At 61.3% G+C, this 18,553-nt stretch overlaps 2 protein-coding genes across 5 annotated transcripts in view; both read left to right on the top strand.

Annotated features, from left to right (window-relative positions):
• ELL (elongation factor for RNA polymerase II) overlaps positions 1-12,064 on the top strand; it is a 77,178-nt gene extending 65,114 nt beyond the window's left edge. For both annotated transcript variants that reach the window (XM_030304682.1, XM_030304693.1), the window contains exons 7-12: positions 2,513-2,609; positions 3,756-4,230; positions 7,265-7,331; positions 7,579-7,750; positions 9,048-9,092; positions 9,779-12,064. In XM_030304682.1, coding sequence (XP_030160542.1) covers positions 2,513-2,609; positions 3,756-4,230; positions 7,265-7,331; positions 7,579-7,750; positions 9,048-9,092; positions 9,779-9,895 — 973 coding nt within the window. In that variant the 3' untranslated portion in view covers positions 9,896-12,064. The remainder of the gene's footprint in view (positions 1-2,512; positions 2,610-3,755; positions 4,231-7,264; positions 7,332-7,578; positions 7,751-9,047; positions 9,093-9,778) is intronic.
• Positions 10,038-18,408, top strand: ISYNA1 (inositol-3-phosphate synthase 1). Of its 3 annotated transcripts, none has more exons than XM_030304712.1 (12): positions 10,038-10,120; positions 12,515-12,630; positions 15,404-15,532; positions 15,676-15,837; positions 16,115-16,247; positions 16,359-16,552; positions 16,746-16,895; positions 16,981-17,196; positions 17,307-17,471; positions 17,567-17,680; positions 17,755-17,972; positions 18,098-18,408. In XM_030304712.1, exons 2-12 carry the CDS (start codon positions 12,544-12,546, stop codon positions 18,297-18,299), a joined length of 1,770 nt encoding a protein of 589 aa, XP_030160572.1. In that variant the 5' UTR covers positions 10,038-10,120; positions 12,515-12,543; the 3' UTR covers positions 18,300-18,408. The 3 variants fall into 3 exon arrangements, with proteins under 3 accessions (XP_030160572.1, XP_030160564.1, XP_030160583.1); XM_030304704.1 differs by lacking the exon at positions 10,038-10,120 and adding an exon at positions 11,998-12,086; XM_030304723.1 differs by lacking the exons at positions 10,038-10,120; positions 12,515-12,630 and adding an exon at positions 15,242-15,301.
• The last annotated feature ends 145 nt before the right edge of the window (positions 18,409-18,553 follow it).

Here is an 18,553-nt window from a genome sequence, read left to right as displayed (position 1 = left end):
TTCTCTCGTGTGTGGTTACACACCACAGTTGTCTATTCATTCATCTGCTGCTGGACCCTCGGGTCATTTCTTTCTCTTGGTGATCGTGGGTAGCGCTCCTGTGAACATTTGTGTCAGAGGATGTGTATGGACATAGAGTCTCAGTCCTCTCAGGTGAGGAAGGAGGAGTGGAGTTGAGGTTTTCGAAAAACTGCCAGACTTTTCTACACAACAGCTGCACCATTTTACGTTCCCACCAACAATGCACAGAAAGGTTCCAGTTTCTTCACATCCTCACCAGTACTTGCTTTCCCCCCCACCCATTTTCTGGTTTTTGTTCTGTTTGGTTTTTTGTTTTTAATTCTAGCCCTCTTATGGATATGAGGTAATATCTCATTGTGGTTTTGATTTGCATTTTCGTGACGACTAATGGTGTTGAGCGCTTTTTCATGTGCTTCTTGGCCATTTGTGTATCTTCTTTGGAGAAATGTCTATTCTCATTTGGAGAATGACCAATGTCTATTCTCATTTGGAGAAATGTCTATTTGGAGTCCTTTGTCTTTCTGAGGATACTAAGGCTGGTGTTTCTGTTGTGGATTTAAAATTTTCATCTGCTTATAGAGTCTCTCTTCCCTTTCAAATGCATTTTCTTGTCTCTCTCACATTTGTTACCTGGAGGCCCAGGGGCAGGCCTTCAAGACTTTCCTCCGAGCGGCTTCACCTCCTCAGGAGGGCTGCTGAGGTTTCTCTGAAGCCCCACGGGCCCCTCCCTTTCCTCCTCTCCTGAGGCCACACGTCTGTCCATCTTGTTGTCCGGGTGTGGCTGGAGCAGCCTCCTGGCCTCCCAGAGAAGGCCTGGGCTCCTTCACTCCTCAGCCCCGCATCCAGAGCAGAGAGCGCACAGCCCTGCAGGAGCCCCTTCTCTGCGGTCTCTGAGGCTCTGACCCCCAGGCCCATGGGGTCCTGTGGCCTGGGCCGGTTTCTTGGCTCCTATAAGATAGTCAACACTTCTGCTTTCTGCGTTAGACCATGCTGCTGTCTTTCCCCTCTTCCGTGCCTTTTTAACGGAGGCTGGAAAGAGTGCATGTGAATGCCTCCGGTTGCTTCCTTGTGCCCCGGACGGCAGACTGGCAGTACCCCTTGTGGCCACACGGACTGTTTTACCCTGGTGCGTGCTTGCGTGTTGCAGGCCCTTTTCCTGTGGCTCTCCTTGCATTTGGGGCCACCGTGGAGGGGACAGCAGCAGTGGTCTGTAATGTGGCCATCGGTCAAGGAGCTGTGCTCTGCTTGTCAGTGCTCAAGAGCAGTGCAGACGACATGGTCCCCGTGGCAGACATTTGCAGGGCACTTGGAGGGCCTGCGGCACCACGCACAGCACCGGGCTGGCGGCTGGGCTCCTGTGAGACTCGTAACCTCCGGGAATATGAGAGGCGGATTAGAGAGGGGCCTCAGGCCAGGGTCACTAGTAGGCCTTCTGTTTGCCCATTGAGTGTCAGAGTGTCTCTTGTTTGGTCCCTGGCTGCACACTGTTATGCTCAGGTACCCCTCCTGTGGATCGCTGGCTGCCCCTGTTGCCCTTGAGGAGATATTGTAATGTGGCTCCCAGGAAAGTGAGTCCTGAATCCGGGAGGACTTCCTGTCATGCCAGGTCATCTCAGTCCCCTTCTGCATTTTCTAAAGTTTCTGCAGTAAGTAGCATTATTAGGACGAATGATTTTTTTTTTTTAATGTTTATTTTTGAGAGAGAGAGAGAGAGAGAGAGACACAGAATTTGAAGTAGGTTCCAGGCTCTGAGCTGTCAGCATAGAGCCCAACGCAGGGCTCGAACTCACAGACGGTGAGATCATGACCAGAGCCGAAGTCAGACGCTCAACTGACTGAGCCACCCAGACGCCCTGAATGATTGTTTTTAAAATTTTTTTTTTTCAACGTTTATTTATTTTTGGGACAGAGAGAGAGACAGAGCATGAACGGGGGAGGGCCAGAGAGAGAGGGAGACACAGAATGGGAAACAGGCTCCAGGCTCTGAGCCATCAGCCCAGAGCCTGACGCGGGGCTCGAACTCACGGACCGCAAGATCGTGACCTGGCTGAAGTCGGACGCTTAACCGACTGCGCCACCCAGGCGCCCCTTGAATGATTGTTTTTAAAAGGAGGGGGCCGGTGCTCCAGTTTACCCAGCTTCCACAGGGACGTGACACAGACCTTGAATATCCAGTCAATTTTACTTGGGTCCCTGGTCTCCACAGTAACGGGTGTCTAGATGAGGGGGTGTCCACTGACTCTTCTGGGCGCAGCAGGACACTGAGCGGGGTGGTCCTCTGGGCTATGGATGAACCCAGGGTGGACATGCTCAGGCTGCTCTCTGCCTACCATGCCCTGATGTTCCCGGGTACTCAACCCCGTTCTGGTTCGCCAGGGCAGCTGGCCCCTCCCCAAATCACTGGGTGAGGGTGGGACAGCATGGTGTCCGTGGAAAGGCAGGTGGGCCTGGGTGTGCGGGGCCTTTCAGCTACCCCACTTCTCCTTCATAGGAAGCTGTGCCAGCCACAGAGTGCAGGTGGCCTCCCCGGAGACCCTGCTGCCTCCAGTCCTCCCAGGGAACATGGAAGCTCCGCCTCGCCCCCTCAGGTAGGAGTGGCAGGCATGGGTGTGACCGCAGGTGGTGGTGGCAGTGGTGAGGGGGGAGGGCGGGGTAGGAGCCAGGGGGCCAGGCCGGACCTCAGTGTTCGGGTAGCCTGTTGGGCCCTTGGCTCAGGGCCGGGTATGTTCTGCAGTGAGTGAGCAGCTGCCTGGCTTCCCCCAGTCTGGGGCCCCGGGCCTGGGCCCTTGGCGCAGTTCCCTCGAGTACTTGTGGGTGGATGGAGAGCAGGCACCGCGTTGCCCTGAGCCAGCAGGCATGGCAGGTGCACTTGCTTCTCAAAGCTGTCGCGAACATTCTGTAAAATGGAGTGTGCTGGCTGCGGGCACAGGGCCCTGTGAGTGGTGGCCGCTGCTGATTTAATCAGTAGTCAGCAAGGGCACTCACATGTCCCTACCCGCATGCTCTGGCCCGTGAGTCCCTTGTCCCAGGTCCCTTATTTATCTCCCTTCTCTCCTTTGCCTTGGAGACTCCCAGCCCGTGTCCAAGGCTCTGAAGCCTGCTTGTGGCGAGGTCAGGTCTCTGCGTGCCCTGGCTTTGGGGCCAAAATAGAGGGCTGAGGGCCCATTGCACTGCTTCCCCCTGATCGCGGGCCTGCTGTCCACCATCTTTCTGTCTAGCTGCTTCCCTGGGTCTGGGCTGTCTGTGGTCCATCCCTGCCTCACGCGCCTCAGCCTTCTCACTTGTGAAATGGGGATGAGGCCTGCACACGTAACAGGGTTGCCATGGGGATCCAAGGAATCCTGGGTCTAGAGGGGTGGATATCCCAGCCGGTGGGGCTGCCCTGATCCTTCAGACTTGGTTCTGTCACCATCCCCCTCATCTAGGGAAGATGCTGGAAGCAGGGACATTTCAGACCAGTCCCCAGAGGTGGCCTTTTTGAGTGCTTCAGCTGGCCAGTTCTGCTGATGCTGCTTCTCTACTCCTACTCAGGGTGGGCTGAGCCTGCCTCAGCAAGGGCCTGGCTGTTTCTGTGTGCCCCCTTGTGGCCAGAGTGGACCTTGCAGGTGGGCACCGGGTTTCTTAGGGCCTCGCTGCTGAGCTCAGGGTCAGCCTGTTGCTCCCCAGCCACTTCTTAAGGGACACCAGTGGTTCCAGACACAGTCTCCCTTTTAAAAGTTTCCCTTCCTTTGTAGAAACGACCACAGCCTCCTGATTTCATCGGTCCCCTGGCCAACAAGAAACTCAGGATATCACATTTCACCCAGAGAGCTCAGCCTGCCGTCAATGGGAAGCTGAGTGCACCCCATGGCCGCGAGGCCCTATTGCCTACCCCAGGCCCGCTGGCTGGCACGGATGCCCACCTGCCCCCGCGGTTGGAGCCCCCGAGGGCCCATGACCCCTTGGCTGACGTCAGCAATGACCTGGGCCACAGCGGCCGGGACTGTGATCACGGAGAAGTGGCCACCCCGGCCCCGACTACGCGCCTCGGTTTGCCCCTGCTGACGGACTGTGCCCAGCCCAGCAGGCCCCATGGCGGCTCATCGCGCAGCAAATCCAAGAAGAAGTCCAAGAAGCACAAAGACAAGGAGAGGGCAGTTGAGGACAGGCACCAGGCCCGGTTGCCAGACCACTTACCCAGCCCCCTTGGAGCCCCACCAGATGCCCCGGGTAGGTACCAGGAGACAGGCCTGTGGTGGGAGACTGCAGGAGGACGTTGCCAGGAGCCTGAGCTCCCCACACCCGCCACTGCTCAGAGGGGGCTGTACCACCCCATGGGCCCCCATATTGGCACGCCCTGCACATTCAACCCCTTTGCACCCTGTGTTCTTGTACGAGGTCATGAGTGCCCCAGTGGTCTTGGCCTTGGAGGCTTCTGCAGTCCTGCTGTGTGCCAGGCTGGTGCTGGGTGCACAGAACCCGACCGAGCTGAGGCCCGTGGAGGCAAACAACGCCCCCGGAGAGGAGCTAGTTCCAGGCGACAGCCCTGGCTGCAGGGAGGTCCCAGACACTGAAAGGGGAGCAGGGTGGGGCTGGGGTTCAGGGAAGGCAGTGGGGTGGCACGTGGGCCGCCGCAGGCGTTGTGTAGCCTGCTGACTAGTGAATATTTCAGCCTGTGGAGACTGGGTTTGGGAAGCTGTCCATAGAACAGCAGGCAGTAGGAGTCAGAATGAGGTCATGTAGCAGGTGAGGAAGCCGAAGTCGAGAAAGCTGGGATCACAGCAGCAGGTACAAGGCTGGCTGGAGAGAGAGCAGGAGAACCTTTGTGGGGCCCAGAGTTACTGGGAAGGTGTATGGACAGGCCAGGCTTGGGGTGGGAGTGGGGGTCTTCACCCCCGGAGCTTGGGTCACCTTGAGTTCACGGCCCTAGGCGCCCGAGCTGAGCACCCCACGTGGCTGTTAACAGAATCAGCATGATGTGGCCACAGAGATGCAGCTGCACCTGCCTCCTGCAGGCAGTCTCACGCTGTGTGACTTTCTGCCGCTCTCAGATTATGTGTCCAGAAAGGATCCGAGCAGGAGGCATTCCTGGGTCAAGGGTGGAGCTGCATTCTCCTTATTTTTAATGAGTTGTTCAACTGCTCTCTAGAAAGGCCTTTGCCGGCCCCTCCCTTGAGGTGAGGCCTAGGTCCCTTGAGCCTGTCCTGCCTGGGGAGATAAACCCTGAGCGGGCGCAGCCAGTCAGCACGACCTGTCCCAAAGGGTGAACGCAAGACCCCATGTGCCCCTGGAAGGGCCCTGGGAAGGAGGAATACCATGGGGTGGGCCCCACACATGAGGCTCAGGTGGCTTCAGGTCCTGCCCAGGACACAGTGTCCTAGGTAGCTTGTCCCCGGATTAAAGTGAGAAAGTGAGGTTTGGAATCGGGCAAACCAGGGAGTAAGATGGCCCGAGGGAAGGCATGAGGACAGCTGAGGCACTGGGAGCTGTGCCTTAGGCTGGGTGACTGTCTTCATCTGCGTCTCGCAGGTGCCTCGAATGGTAACAAAACGGTTGGGCACAGAGGCCCCCCGTCCTGCTCCGAGGCTCCTTCTGGGATAGAGTATGTGCTCTGCCTGTGCAGGCAGCCGTACAAGCAGGAAACACCCACCTTGGTTCTTTGTGCACCCTGCCTCTGCTTCAGACGCACTGGAGAAGGTTCCAGGTCAGCATGTGAGGACGCTTTCTTGTTCTCGTGTTCCACACGGGAGGCACAGGCATTGATTTAACCCACTCCTCTGTGCCGTACTGTCCCAGCCCTGCGCCATGATTGCCTCTGACCCCGACAGATGCAGCATCTGCCGGGCAGATGGCTCTTCTTAGCCACCCCTGTCCTGATGCCACCTTGGGCCCATAGCCCCAACTCGTGCCTGTGCTGCAGGTGCACTCCTGGGTCCTACGCCCATCCTTGTGTCTGCCCCCCACTCTTGCTCGGTCCCTGGACCCCTCCTGTTGCTTCAGGGTACCTTCCTGGGCAGGCTGGTGTACTGGGTGGGGGGGTTGGGCACAGCCAGGCCGAACTCAGGAGGCCCACTGACCTCTGAGGGGTCGGATGGGGAGTCCCTCTCACAGTGGGACCCAGGCATGGGGGAGGCATAGGAGAAGCTGGTAGAAGGGACAATGGAGGGGGCAGCTGTGGGGGGTTCCCTGTAGGCCCGGGCCACATGGTGGGAATCAGCTCGGCTAGTGAAGGGGTGGGGTGGCTGAGTGAGGACGATGCACAGAGAGTGCTCCGGTAGGAGTAGGGCCTCTAAGTTTTGCTCAGGCCGACCCCCAGAGGTGTCTCAGGTGGTAGGTGAATCTGACCCTGAGCCTTGGTTTCTCCATTTGTTCTCTCACCTGAAGATCTCAGGAAGGCTAAATGAGGCAATGCTGACTGGGCCCACGCATGGCAGAACACTCTGGAAGGCGTACCTTATGCAAAGCGTGGGTCGCGGAAGCACGGACTAAACTTACATGTGTGTTCATCGGGCCACGGCCCCGAGGGAGGGGAGAGGTGTGCTCCATGGTGGGAATCATTCCCTGCAGCCCAGGGATTCCCAGGTGGGCTGCTTTCCAGTCAGAGGGACACACAGTGGGTACCGAGGATATACTGCACGGTGACAGATGTCTTCCGTGCTGAGAAAAAAGGCCGTCTGAAAGAAGCCCCCCGCCGCCCCCCCCCCGCCCCCCCCCCCCCCCCCCCCCGGAAATCTGCTAGATGGTAGTTTTGGTCTACTCTGCCCCCAAGCGCCGCGGACAGTCCCGTGTCCTCCAGCTCCTCCTAGTGGACGGCCTGGGATGCGGGCAGGAACCAGGTGGCCATCTTTCTTCGTCCGGCAGGGCCAGAGACCTTGGACAAGGGCGTTGCTTGTTTTCAGAGTAGCGGTCTTTTACATGCAGTCAGCAGAGGTGGCAAGGTCTCTGGATCGGTCAAGCTCTGAACAAGTGGCCCATGCGTCGGCCCTGTCGTTCACGTGTCCTTTCTGCTGCTTGCCGGAAACGTGCACGCGGCACGCCAGGGCTCCCTGCACTTTACACGACTGTGGTGCAGGGACGCACACTTGGCTCGGCTGCGGCGCTTCTGGGTCCAGTGAGGCCCCCGAGGTGTCGCTTGCCCAGCCCTCACACTCCCTCTGCCCTTCCTGACCCCCCTTCTGCTATCCTTCCACGTCCTCCGGACAACAGAGCTTGGTGCGGGTCTCGGTGTGGACTCAGAAGGTACGCATTTGCTCTTCCTTTGTAGGTTTAAACGGGGCCTGCAACAGCTCGAGCGTCCCCACGTCAACCTCAGAGACCCCCGACTACTTGCTGTGAGTACTTCCCTGGTTGGCCCCCCTCTCCCCGCCCCACACTCTCCCCCGCACCGCGAGTTAGCAGAGGTAGGATCCGACTGCGTGTTGCTGTGTGGGAGTTCTAGGACCAGGCTCCCGCTCAAGCCAGGAAATCACCCACGAGGTGGGGGCTGGTGGGGGGCGGGGCACGGGCGACCACGGGCACCCCAGCCTCTCTCTGCAGCAGCCCCCTGGGCCCTGCTGGCCCCTCTCTCCCTCTCCCCAGGAAATATGCCACCATTTCCTCCTCGGAGCAGCGCCAGAGCTACAAGAACGACTTTAACGCGGAGTACAGCGAGTACCGCGACCTGCACGCGCGCATTGAGCAGATCACACGGCGCTTCACGCAGCTGGACGCCCAGCTCCGGCAGTTGTCCCAGGGCTCCGAGGAATACGAGGTGGACACCCCCCTCCCCCGCCACTGTCCACCGCACTCACAGACATACTCTGGGCTGGGGGCCCGGCCCACCCCGGGCGCTGCACACTTGCCCCCCGTGCTCTGCACCCGACCTGGTGAGACGGGCCTGTTTCTCATGGGTGCAGCCAAACCCGAGGCCTCCAGCCCTAGCCATGGCCCCCGAGCCTGGCCTCTACCCCTCCCAGGTGAGGAGGGCCGCCGCGTCTGCCGGTGTTTCTCCCTGTCACGCCTGGCAGTCAGCTGTCCCTTGCTGCTGATGTGATTCAGGCCCATCCCCAGGGCTCGGCCGTAGAAGTCCGCGGGCTGTCAGGCCAAGTTTGGCCTCCTCTGCAATGGGGACGGTGGAGGCTGACTCCACAGGTGGGAGATGACTTGTTAGGGCAGGGGTGGCATCTGGAGCAACTGAAACAGCCAGGCCCCGCGCAGAGCGGTGGGTCGGATTACTGGGTCCCCCCTGCAAGAGCACCTGGGGTCCTCTCTGCGGCTCACAGCCCATCCGTGCTCTCAGAGCCACAGGGGGAGGGGCTGGAGGGTTCCTGTGGCCCCCTGCCCGTTTTAGGACTCCCTCGCCCTCTGATCAAAGGCGTGCGGGCTCCCCGAGCTGACCGTGTTGGAGCTCACCGGTGGGGGGTCGGGCGGGGGCTCTACCCTTGGTCAGCAGCCCTGGGACTCCAGCCTCCCCTCATGCCACCTTTCGGAGCTAGTTATCTGATTGATCGGGTGTTGAGGTCCGTCTCCCCTCGTGGGAGCCACCTTGGTTTCCAGACGAAACCAGCTCGTAATTGGAGGCACGATCGGGGTTCTGAGGGTCTGGGATACATGAGTCCCTGGGGTCTCTCTCTCTCTTCCCTCCTGCAGCCCCCACGTGGACATCCCCCACTAGCTCCCTGCACCCTCAGATGGTTGGCCTTGAACAGAGGACAGGCCAACTGGGTGTGAGGGAAGGAGGCCACCCAACCTGCTCTTTGCTTCCTCCCTCCCACGGTTCTGACCGGCCCCTCCCGCTGTGCTGCCCATCGTGCTGGTCCCTGAGGCTGGGCCCCTGCCTCTCTCTCCCCTGGCCCAACATCCTCCCCCCACCTCCTGCCTTGTTCATCTCCCCTCCCCACCCCTCCGCCTGCCTCTCTTTACTTTGGTCAGCTTCCCTCACGCCATGCTGAGGCTATTGTCTCAAGGCAGGTGGTGACTGTGCAGGTCACAGGTTATCAGGGAGAAGGGGTCACTCAGTTGGGGTTTCCTGCAGCCAGGGTCATTGTTCGCTTTCTTTTGTTTTCCAGACTACTCGCGGGCAGATTTTGCAGGAATATCGAAAAATCAAAAAGGTAAGTATCTACCCTTTGTGGGCTTGGGGAGGGGGTCAGACGAAGCTGGCTTAAGGTGAGCAGCACTAGAGTCCGGGAGAGGACGGAAGGGGGATGGGCCTTGGGTAGGCTGGAGTCTTGGGTCCTCAGGGCAGTCCCTGCCCCCATTGACAGCTAAGAAGCTCAGCCCGTCCCTCCCTGGGCACCCCAGCACCCTCCAGCTCTCCCACTGCTTCGTGGGTGCAGCCCCCAGGCTCTTTCCGGCTCCCTCCAAGGTCAAGGGAGGAGCCTAAGCTTCCCGCCCCCAGCTGCTAGTCTGGCAGGAATGCCTAGTCAGGGCTCTGTCAGTTCTTGCTCCTCAAGGCCACGAGCTGTGGGTTCACCACGTGTGTGCCCCCGTGTGCCAGGGTGTTTCTCTGCCAGCCAGGTCCCAGCCCAGGAAGGAGACTTTGTGACAGTCTTGCCTCTGACCCTCATCCTGGCAGTGACCGTGTTTCCCAGGATGGGACTCGGGGGTGGGGGGACACCAGCCCAGGGCTCTGGCCCAAGGTAGAGCAAGGGTCCCTGTCATTGCTTGGTGGGCACTGGCCTGCAAGTAGGGGGAGTGGGAGCCCGAGGCGACCAGCAGGCTGGCCTGCTTCACACAGGGCACGCTCTGGGGTGGCGGCTGCAGGATGTGGCTCAGCCCTGCCGCTGCTGTCTTGCAGACCAACACCAACTACAGCCAGGAGAAGCACCGCTGCGAGTACCTGCACAGCAAGCTGGCCCACATCAAGAGGCTCATCGCCGAGTACGACCAGCGACAGCTGCAGGCCTGGCCCTAGCCTGAGGCCACGGGGCTGGTGGTCCAGGCCAGCTCCCCACGCCGGGCCAACCCTCCTGGATGGTGGGGGAGCTGGGGGCGGGTGGGGGGGGTGGGGAGTTCCAGAGCGGAAAAAAAGAGATTTATTTAAACAAATAAACACGAGGAAGACACATTCATCTGAGCCAGCAACGCCGGCTTTCGGGGGAGCCCCTGCAGACCTGGTGCCCACAGGTCACAGATCCAGGTGCGGGGGCCGGCGTCTCATCCCACTCCCCCGGCCCCCCCCCCACCTCCTGAGGAGCCCCCACCTCGTCTCCGGCCCACAGCCCAAGGGGCTTGAGCTTCCCCCTCCCCGAAAGACTCCAAGGCCAGCCTGCCTGCCTTTTCTAGTTTTATACAAAGACAGCCACTTTTAGCTACTGCTTATGAGACTTCAGTCTATTTTTGTATGAGAGAGAAAGCATCTTTTCTAAACCTGTGCCTCCCCTCCTTGGACACCAGGGTCTAGATGCCGCCCTGTGTCCTTTCTGCAGTATTACAGATGCCATCTGAAAGTCTTGCTCCTGAGGGCTGAGAGAACCAAGGAGGGGGCGGTGGGCAGGGGCGGGGGTGCAGCTGATGCCCACGTTTGGCTGTGCTCCTGCCCCGGGCCCTCCCTACAGCCCCGGGCCTCTCCCGACCCAGGCCGGGACGGGGTCTCTGCTCTAAGGGGGGTAGAGGCCCGCCCAGGTCTATTTCGAGAACTCCAGCTGGCCCCAGAGCAGCTGCTGAGAGCCAGAGGGGCAGAGCGGCTCTCGGCCCACCAGGCCTGCCCTGCTATTTCAGGCCCTCAGCTGTAGGGGGTCACTGGGGGTTTTCTGTGCTACGAGCTCACACTGCAACAACAGTGTCGGATTTTCTTTTATTACGTTCTCCATTTCCCCCTTTGCTGCTGCTTTTCTTTTCGCGCTGAGACCGTGTGGTCTCCATGCTGTTGACCTCACTCCATCCCTCGGTCCACTTGTGGGTCTTGGGGTCATCTTAGCAGAGTCACCGCAGGGTTTACACTCAGGGAGGGGCTGGGGGGGGGTTGATGGGGTCAGGGGACCCCCTGAGAGTGAGCTCAGAAAACGTGCCTCGTCCGCCCACTCTGGGCGGGGGGCGTGGGATCCATGGACACCATCATTGCTGCTTAGTAGCTGTGCCTAGTCTAGTGTCCCCCAGTGTTGGGGGACCACATGTATGTGTGTGTACGTGTGTGTGAGGGCCCCGCCGGGGTGCAGTGGGGACGGAGGCGTGTGTTCACATTCAGGGCCGCATTCAGCGAAGCCACAACCAGGGAAGGCAGACGGAGAGGCTGCAACCTGGAGCCTGGGGTCATGCGCTGGGTGGGTGGGGGGTGCTGTCGCCAACAGTAGTGAGGCAGGGAGAGCAGAAATGCTCACGCAGAAAAATGTCTATTTTTCCAAGCCATGGGGACGTCTCCTAACGGTTTCCCAAAGAGCAGGCGCCCTCACGGAGGCACCGGCAGTGTGCCTGCCCCACCCAAGGCTCCTTTCTTGGGACCCCTGGGATGCCCCGAGCACCGAGGGAACTGACCCCTCATGTTTCAGTGGTTGTTTTGTTTTTTTTCATTTGGGATGGAGTGGGATAAGGGTTGAGCAGACTCCAGGGACCCCCCCGAGTTCTGCAGACAGCCGCGTTGTACGCGTAGACTGTCCTCAGCCGGACGCGCGGACCCGGGTGAAAAGGGATTATTTAAGGAGGCTGCAGCCCGCGGGGCTGACCCGGCCCTCTGCCCTGGGAACCGGTTCAAGGGACTCTCAGTTGAATTTCCTTTTTGTTGTTGGCTTTTTGTTGTTTTTTGTTGTTGTTGTTGTTTTTCTCCTTTTAAGGAATTATGAAGCTAAGAAAAAGTTTTGTGCTTTGGGGGTTGATGGACAAAAGTTCTGGCTGATTAAATATGGTCTAACTTATTGATACTGTGTTTTGCACCCCCTTTTTAATATTGTACTGTGGAGAAAAACTATTTTGAGCCATGGAGTTGGTGTTTACAAGAACTTTTCACTTTTGCCAAAATGTTACGATTGAAAGGCATCCGCGTCTTCAGTTTCCTAATATTTTCTTAAAAGATCTAGTGTCCTTTTTGTACACTAAACAGGTGAATGCTGATTTTTTTTCAACCTACAATAAATTTCACTGAACCGAACCTAGCAGCCCGGAGTGCCTGGGTGCGTTTGTGTCTGTCACAGCCAGGGGCCTCCTGGGCCCCTGTGGGGGAGGGCTGGGGTCAGGACTAGACTTGGCCGGCCCCGGAGTAGCCATGGTGATGAGCACACGTGGGGGTGAGGCCGGCAGGTGGAGGCTGACCCAGGCGAGGTGATGGGCCCTGCAGGTGCCAAGGCACGAGGCCAGACCACTTGGTCACAGGCAGGAGAGGAATGGACACTGGGGATGTGGGGGCAGCGGGGAGCCAGGGTGGGTGTATGAGCAGGGCCGTGTCCCCGGGTGTGGACAGGGTAGACCAGGGCCAGCAGAGGCCTCCCGAAGTGCCAGAGCCCCCAGGAGCAGGGAACGCGTGGGGCCAGGGGAGCCCCCATGTTTGGGGAAATGATGAAAACGGCGGTGACGGCACTATTTTATTGTTTCTCCCAACTAGGCCGGCTCGCTGAGGCCGCCCCTGTGCCCATGATGGGGATGGGGACGCTGAGGCCCAGTGGAATCCCACAGGCCCAGGATGCCAGCAGGGATGGCTGTCCTTGTCCCATGTTCCAGGTGAGGAGCTGAAGGCAAGGCAGGGGTCAGGGTCCTGTTCTTGAAGGACGTGGTGCGGGTGGGTGTTTATCTTAGGAAGGAAAAATAGATAAAGAGTAAGACTGGGATTAAAGGGGTCCAGGGGTCAGGGGCTGTGGGCCTTAGCCTCTGGGACAGCCCTGCTGGCCAGCAGCCTTGGTCCGAGTTCTAAGGTGGCCTGGGAATCCAAGGGGCGCAGGAGACAAGGTCAAGCAGGCCCTGTAGGGCAGAGTGTACCCTGCTCCCCGGGCGGCCTGCCCGTACCGTTCTTCTCGGGGATAACATCTCTCTCCCCCACGGTCCGGAGTCCAGGGCCAGCGTCTGCCTCCTTCAACCCCGTCACGCCTCAGCTTCGCCTTGCCCACCCGACTCCCTAGGCCCTCCACCAGACTCCCCTGCAGCCCCCGTGCCTCCCAGGGTGGCCGTCACCCCCGGCACCTCAGCGGCAGGCAGTCCCGTGACCATCCTTCCCGAGCCAAGGACGTCACAAGTCCAGCCCCCCAGCCCCAGAAGGGTCTTCCCAAGCTCACAATCTGTACCATGGCCGAGGGGCTAGGGGCCGCCCACCATTCCGGCCACTTGTTGGACGACATCCCCAGGTGTCATCTTGCCGGCACTCCGATCCCACAGTCCCTCCTGTGCGCCAGGCTCCACCTGGGCACTGGCACTCGGTGGCTGAGACAGCCCTGCCCCTGCCCTCGAGAGCCCCACCGGGGTCCCCAGGTGGTCCCTGCGATCACTGTACGGTGCCCATTTGTCTGCCAGGATTAGAAGCAGCCCGAGGCCACGTCCCTCCCAGCCCCCCACCCAGCCACCCCACTGCCCTTCCGGGGAGCCTGTCTGGGTCAGCTCTGCCCCCACCATCTTCCTGGCACCTCCTGCAGGCTGCCCAGTGAATGCTAGGGCTCCCCAGGCCTGGGGCTGGGGACCTCTCTGGTCTCTGCACACATTCCCAGGTCACTTGTCACTTGGAGGCACAAGCTCCCTCCAGCCTTCTGGCACCTACTGGATTTCAATTCTTGGAGCTGGCATCAGACCCCACAGGTGAAGGGCTCAGTCCCACACAAGACCGCCCCGACTTCAGACACCTGCCACAAGTCTCGGGCCACCCAAACTTCTGACCCACTGGCTATACATCAGGGGTTCCCTCGGCTCCCCGCCTTGGTTTGCCAGAATGGTTCACAGTGCTCAGGAAAACACTCCCAACAGCCGGAGGAGGTAGATGGTGAAGGCAGGGAGCGAAGAATGGCACCGGGCTTCCATGCCTTCTCCAGATGTGCCACCGCCCATCATGTGGGCAGCACCGTCATATGCTTCCTGAGCCCTCCTTGTTGGGTTTTTGCAGAGGCTCCGTTATGTACATATGATGAAATCAGTGGCCGTTGGTGACTGGACTCAATCTCCAGCCAGGAACTGGGGACGAAACCCAAATATTATACAATACTCCCTCCCTCCAGCCTCGAGGGTCTGCCCTTGTCCCCAGACCGCTTCTCTTCCCCCCCACCTGGCCACCTTTCCATCTGCCCCTGAACCCACCCCCCCCAGGTTTTTGCCTGGGCAGTCCTTCATATCTCCCCATAAGAGATGTCCTCTTGTCTCAAGAACCTTGCAGCAACCACCTCCTCCAGGCAGCCTGCCCTTGCCAGACCCTATCTGTGAGTTGCCTCTGGCCAGGTAGGGGTGCCCCAGTGTACTTCGGACGCCCCTACACTGGAGCCCCTTGAGGGCAAAGCCTGGAGCCAGAGTCTCGGAGCCCACAACCCCCAAGGCCAGGCCCTGACCATGTTTCCTGCGAACGTTCCCAACTATCCACCTTTTGGGTCAGCTCCAGTGGTGGAAACTTTCCAGCCGGAGGAGGCCGCTTGTTTTGGAAAGTTCCTGGGGGAGCCGCCCCCGCCCGCCCGCCGGGTTCCCACGCTCCCTTATCACTGGGTGCTAGGGGGGCGCCGTGCTGTGCCTGCCTAGCTCCTCCCCAGCTGACCTCGTTGGTCCTGCCCACCCCCTCCCTTCCGCTGCCCTCTCACCAAACACCGGCCCCCTCCAGCCTGGCCCTGCCAAGCCCTCCTGCCACAGGTAGGGAAATCGAGGCCTCGCAGCGCCCCCTACACGCACCATGTGAGCCCTGTCGGGAGTGTCTTCTGCTCAGGAAGGGGGAGGCCGAGGCGGCCTAGGCTGAAGCAGTGTTTGGCTTGGGAGTCAGAGTTCTGGCCTTAGTTTCCACTGCAGTATCTCGGACCCAGGTGCCCAGCCCCCCTGCCCTGCTCCAGCTCCACCTTTTGCCTTGTGGCTGGGCCTGGCGCGCTCTTGCAACCATTATTGTCCTCTTTTGCAAAATGAGGCAAAGTGGCCGAGCGCCTTAAGCGACTGTGGTGCGAAGTGAATCCACGCGCTCCGTGCTCGGGCCGGGGTCTGGAGCCCACGTGGATGTCCTGCCGCGCCAGGCAGGGCGGGATCCCAAGGGCGGTGATGGCTAAGGTCTCCGGGGCCTTGAACCCGAATCTTAGGCAGACGCGCCCCTCCTCCCCGCGCGCCCCTCCTCCCTGGCGCGGGTGGGGTGAGGGGCGGGGCGTGGGCGGGGCCGCGGCTCTTTTCTCTGGAGTTCGCGCGCCCCGAGCCCTCGCCGTCCGCCACTGTCCGAGTTGACTCCGCGCCGGTGAGTGCGTCCCCGGGTTTGGTGCGGGCTCTCCGGGGACCGCAGTCGCCTCGGTCCGCCGGCTCCCGTGTCCCCGCTGACCTGCCCACCCTCCGCCCCTAGCTCTCCGCGATGGAGGCCACAACCGAGTTCGTGGTCGAAAGCCCCGACGTGGTCTACGGCCCTGACGCCATCGAGGCTCAGTACGAGTACCGGACAACGTGCGTCAGCCGCGAGGGCGGTGTCCTCAAGGTAGGCAGGGGACCAGGAGTTGTGGGGTGGGAATGGGGGAACTAGGGAGCCAGGAGGGGACGGGAATGACCCAACGTCTGTGGGCCTGTCCCTGCGGTAAGAGGGGGGTGTGGCCCCAGACTCACTGAACCGCCCGTCCCCAGGTATACCCCACGTCCACGCGCTTCACCTTCCGGACCGTCCGGCAGGTGCCCCGGCTCGGGGTCATGCTCGTCGGCTGGGGTGGGAACAACGGCTCCACGCTCACCGCTGCCGTGCTGGCCAACCGGCTGCGCCTGTCCTGGCCCACGCGCACCGGCCGCAAGGTGGGGGGTCGGGTGGGGCTTGGCCTTGGCCGGAGTCGGTGCGGGAGGGAGAAGGGCCTCTAGGGGGCGGAGCTCTACGAAGGAGGGGGGCCCTCAGGGGGAGGAGCCTAAGGTGCCGGCCGGCTCCCGTGGTGGGGGGAACCTCCAAACGGGGAGCCGCTTCTGCGGCTGAGGCGTCCAAAAGTAAGGCGGAGCTTGAGGATGCCGGGCGGGGCCCTGGCCGGCCAGCGGCCCACGCCACGCCCCACCTCACTCCGCCCCGCCTGCCGCCCCCCAGGAGGCCAACTACTACGGCTCGCTGACGCAGGCCGGCACCGTTAGCCTGGGCTTGGACGCCGAGGGCCAGGAGGTGTTCGTGCCCTTCAGCGCACTGCTGCCCATGGTGGCACCCGACGACCTCGTGTTCGACGGTGGGCGGGGCCCTAGGCAGGGGCGGGTGGGAGGCGGGGCCTGGAGGGGCCTAGGTTCCGGGCTGGGCTGAGCTTGGGGGTGTTAGCCTCCCACCCCGCACCCCGCCGCAGGCTGGGACATATCATCCGTGAACCTGGCTGAGGCCATGCGGCGCGCGCAAGTATTGGATTGGGGACTGCAGGAGCAACTGTGGCCACACATGGAGTCCCTCCGCCCCCGGCCCTCTGTCTACATCCCCGAGTTCATCGCCGCTAACCAGAGTGCGCGTGCGGACAACCTCATACTTGGCACTCGCGCCCAGCAGGTGCAGCCCCGCCCCAAGTCCTTTATCCCTTGCCACTTGTTGCTCCCGCCGTTTGCCCCCACGTTCTCTATCCGTCTTTTGTCTTCACGCTCCCATCCTGAGGGTCCACACCTCACTCTGCACTTGGGCAACTGAGTCGCCCAGACCTCTCCAGATCGAGGGGCCTGTACGACCTCTTTCCCTCCCCGCCCAGTTGGAGCAGATCCGCAGGGACATCCGTGACTTCCGGTCCAGCGCTGGGCTAGACAAAGTCATCGTCCTGTGGACAGCGAACACGGAGCGCTTCTGCGAAGTGGTCCCAGGCCTCAATGACACTGCTGAGAACTTGCTGCGTACCATCCAGGTGGGGGTGCACACGGGGTTGGAGAGGGGTCAGGGCCAGAGCCCCAAAGAACCCCTCCGTGCTGACTGCCCGCCTACGTCCGCAGCTGGGCCTGGAGGTGTCGCCCTCCACTCTCTTCGCTGTGGCCAGCATCTTGGAGGGCTGTGCCTTCCTCAACGGGTCCCCGCAGAACACGCTGGTACCCGGGGCCCTCGAGCTTGCACGTCAGCGACGCGTCTTCGTGGGTGGAGACGACTTCAAGTCAGGACAGACCAAGGTCAAGTCCGTACTGGTGGACTTCCTTATTGGCTCCGGCCTCAAGGTGCGTGGGCCCCGGGGGTGCACGGCGCAGGAGGGGGTGCTTGGACCCTAAGCGCCGGGGTTGTGCGCTGTGGGGCCTGCAGCTGCCGCGGGGCCCCTTTTTCCCCGCAGACCATGTCCATCGTGAGCTACAACCACCTGGGCAACAACGACGGGCAGAACCTGTCGGCGCCGCCACAGTTCCGCTCCAAGGAGGTGTCCAAGAGCAGCGTGGTGGATGACATGGTGCAGAGCAACCCGGTGCTCTACGCACCCGGCGAGGAGCCCGACCACTGCGTGCGTGGGCCGTGGGCCGCTGTGGGGGTGGGGTGGGGGTGGGGGCTCCCGGCCGAGGAGGGCGGGAACCCCTGTGACCTCGTGCTGCCCTCCAGGTGGTCATCAAGTACGTGCCGTACGTGGGCGACAGCAAGCGTGCGTTGGATGAGTACACGTCGGAGCTGATGCTGGGCGGCACCAACACGCTGGTGCTGCACAACACGTGCGAGGTGCGGGGCCCGCCGGGGCGGGAGGGGGGCTGCCCGCCGGCCCCCCCTACCTTCTGACCCCCCGGCCCCCACAGGACTCGCTTCTGGCCGCGCCCATCATGCTAGACCTGGTGCTGCTGACCGAACTGTGCCAGCGAGTGAGCTTCTGCACCGACGCCGACCCCGAGCCGCAGAGCTTCCACTCGGTGCTGTCGCTGCTCGGCTTCCTCTTCAAGGCGCCGCTAGTGCCCCCGGGCAGCCCGGTGGTCAATGCGCTCTTCCGCCAGCGCAGCTGCATCGAGAATATCCTCAGGTGCGCCCTGGCCTCGGGGCTCCCCGTCGCAGGCCCAAGTGGCCACAGGGACTCTAGGGATGGGAGGCCGCGGGGTCCACCGGCTGCGGAGTCCGGCCCCCGCTAACCCCCAGCCTTTTCCCCAGGGCCTGTGTGGGGCTCCCGCCACAGAACCACATGCTTCTGGAGCACAAGATGGAGCGCCCGGGCCTCACGCGAGGGGGGCCCGTGGTCGCTGCCTGCCCCGTGCCTTGCAAGAAGGGACCAGCGCCAACTGCCCCCAACGGCTGTACGGGTGATGCCAACGGGCACTCGCAGGTTGACGCACCCCAGATGCCCACCACTTAAGGCCATGGTCATTCTTCTGCCCCCAAACTCCGGCCTCCATTGCCCCTCAGGACCCAACCTTTCCAAGACCCCTAAAGACAATAAAGCCAGTGCCACTACGGCCACAGCATCACCTGTGGGTTCTTGGCGCCTGCGACCTAATCCTAATCACCCCACCCCCCCACTCTAGACCCCATTTCCCGTTTCTCACGTGGTAGACTCCAACCTACCCTTCAAAAACTGATGTCCCAAATCTTGAGACTTCCAGAACCCTG

Source organism: Lynx canadensis, chromosome A2 (assembly GCF_007474595.2).
Source record: "Lynx canadensis isolate LIC74 chromosome A2, mLynCan4.pri.v2, whole genome shotgun sequence".
In the NCBI taxonomy this organism is placed as follows: domain Eukaryota; kingdom Metazoa; phylum Chordata; class Mammalia; order Carnivora; family Felidae; genus Lynx; species Lynx canadensis.
This window is presented reverse-complemented; position numbering and strand designations above follow the sequence as displayed.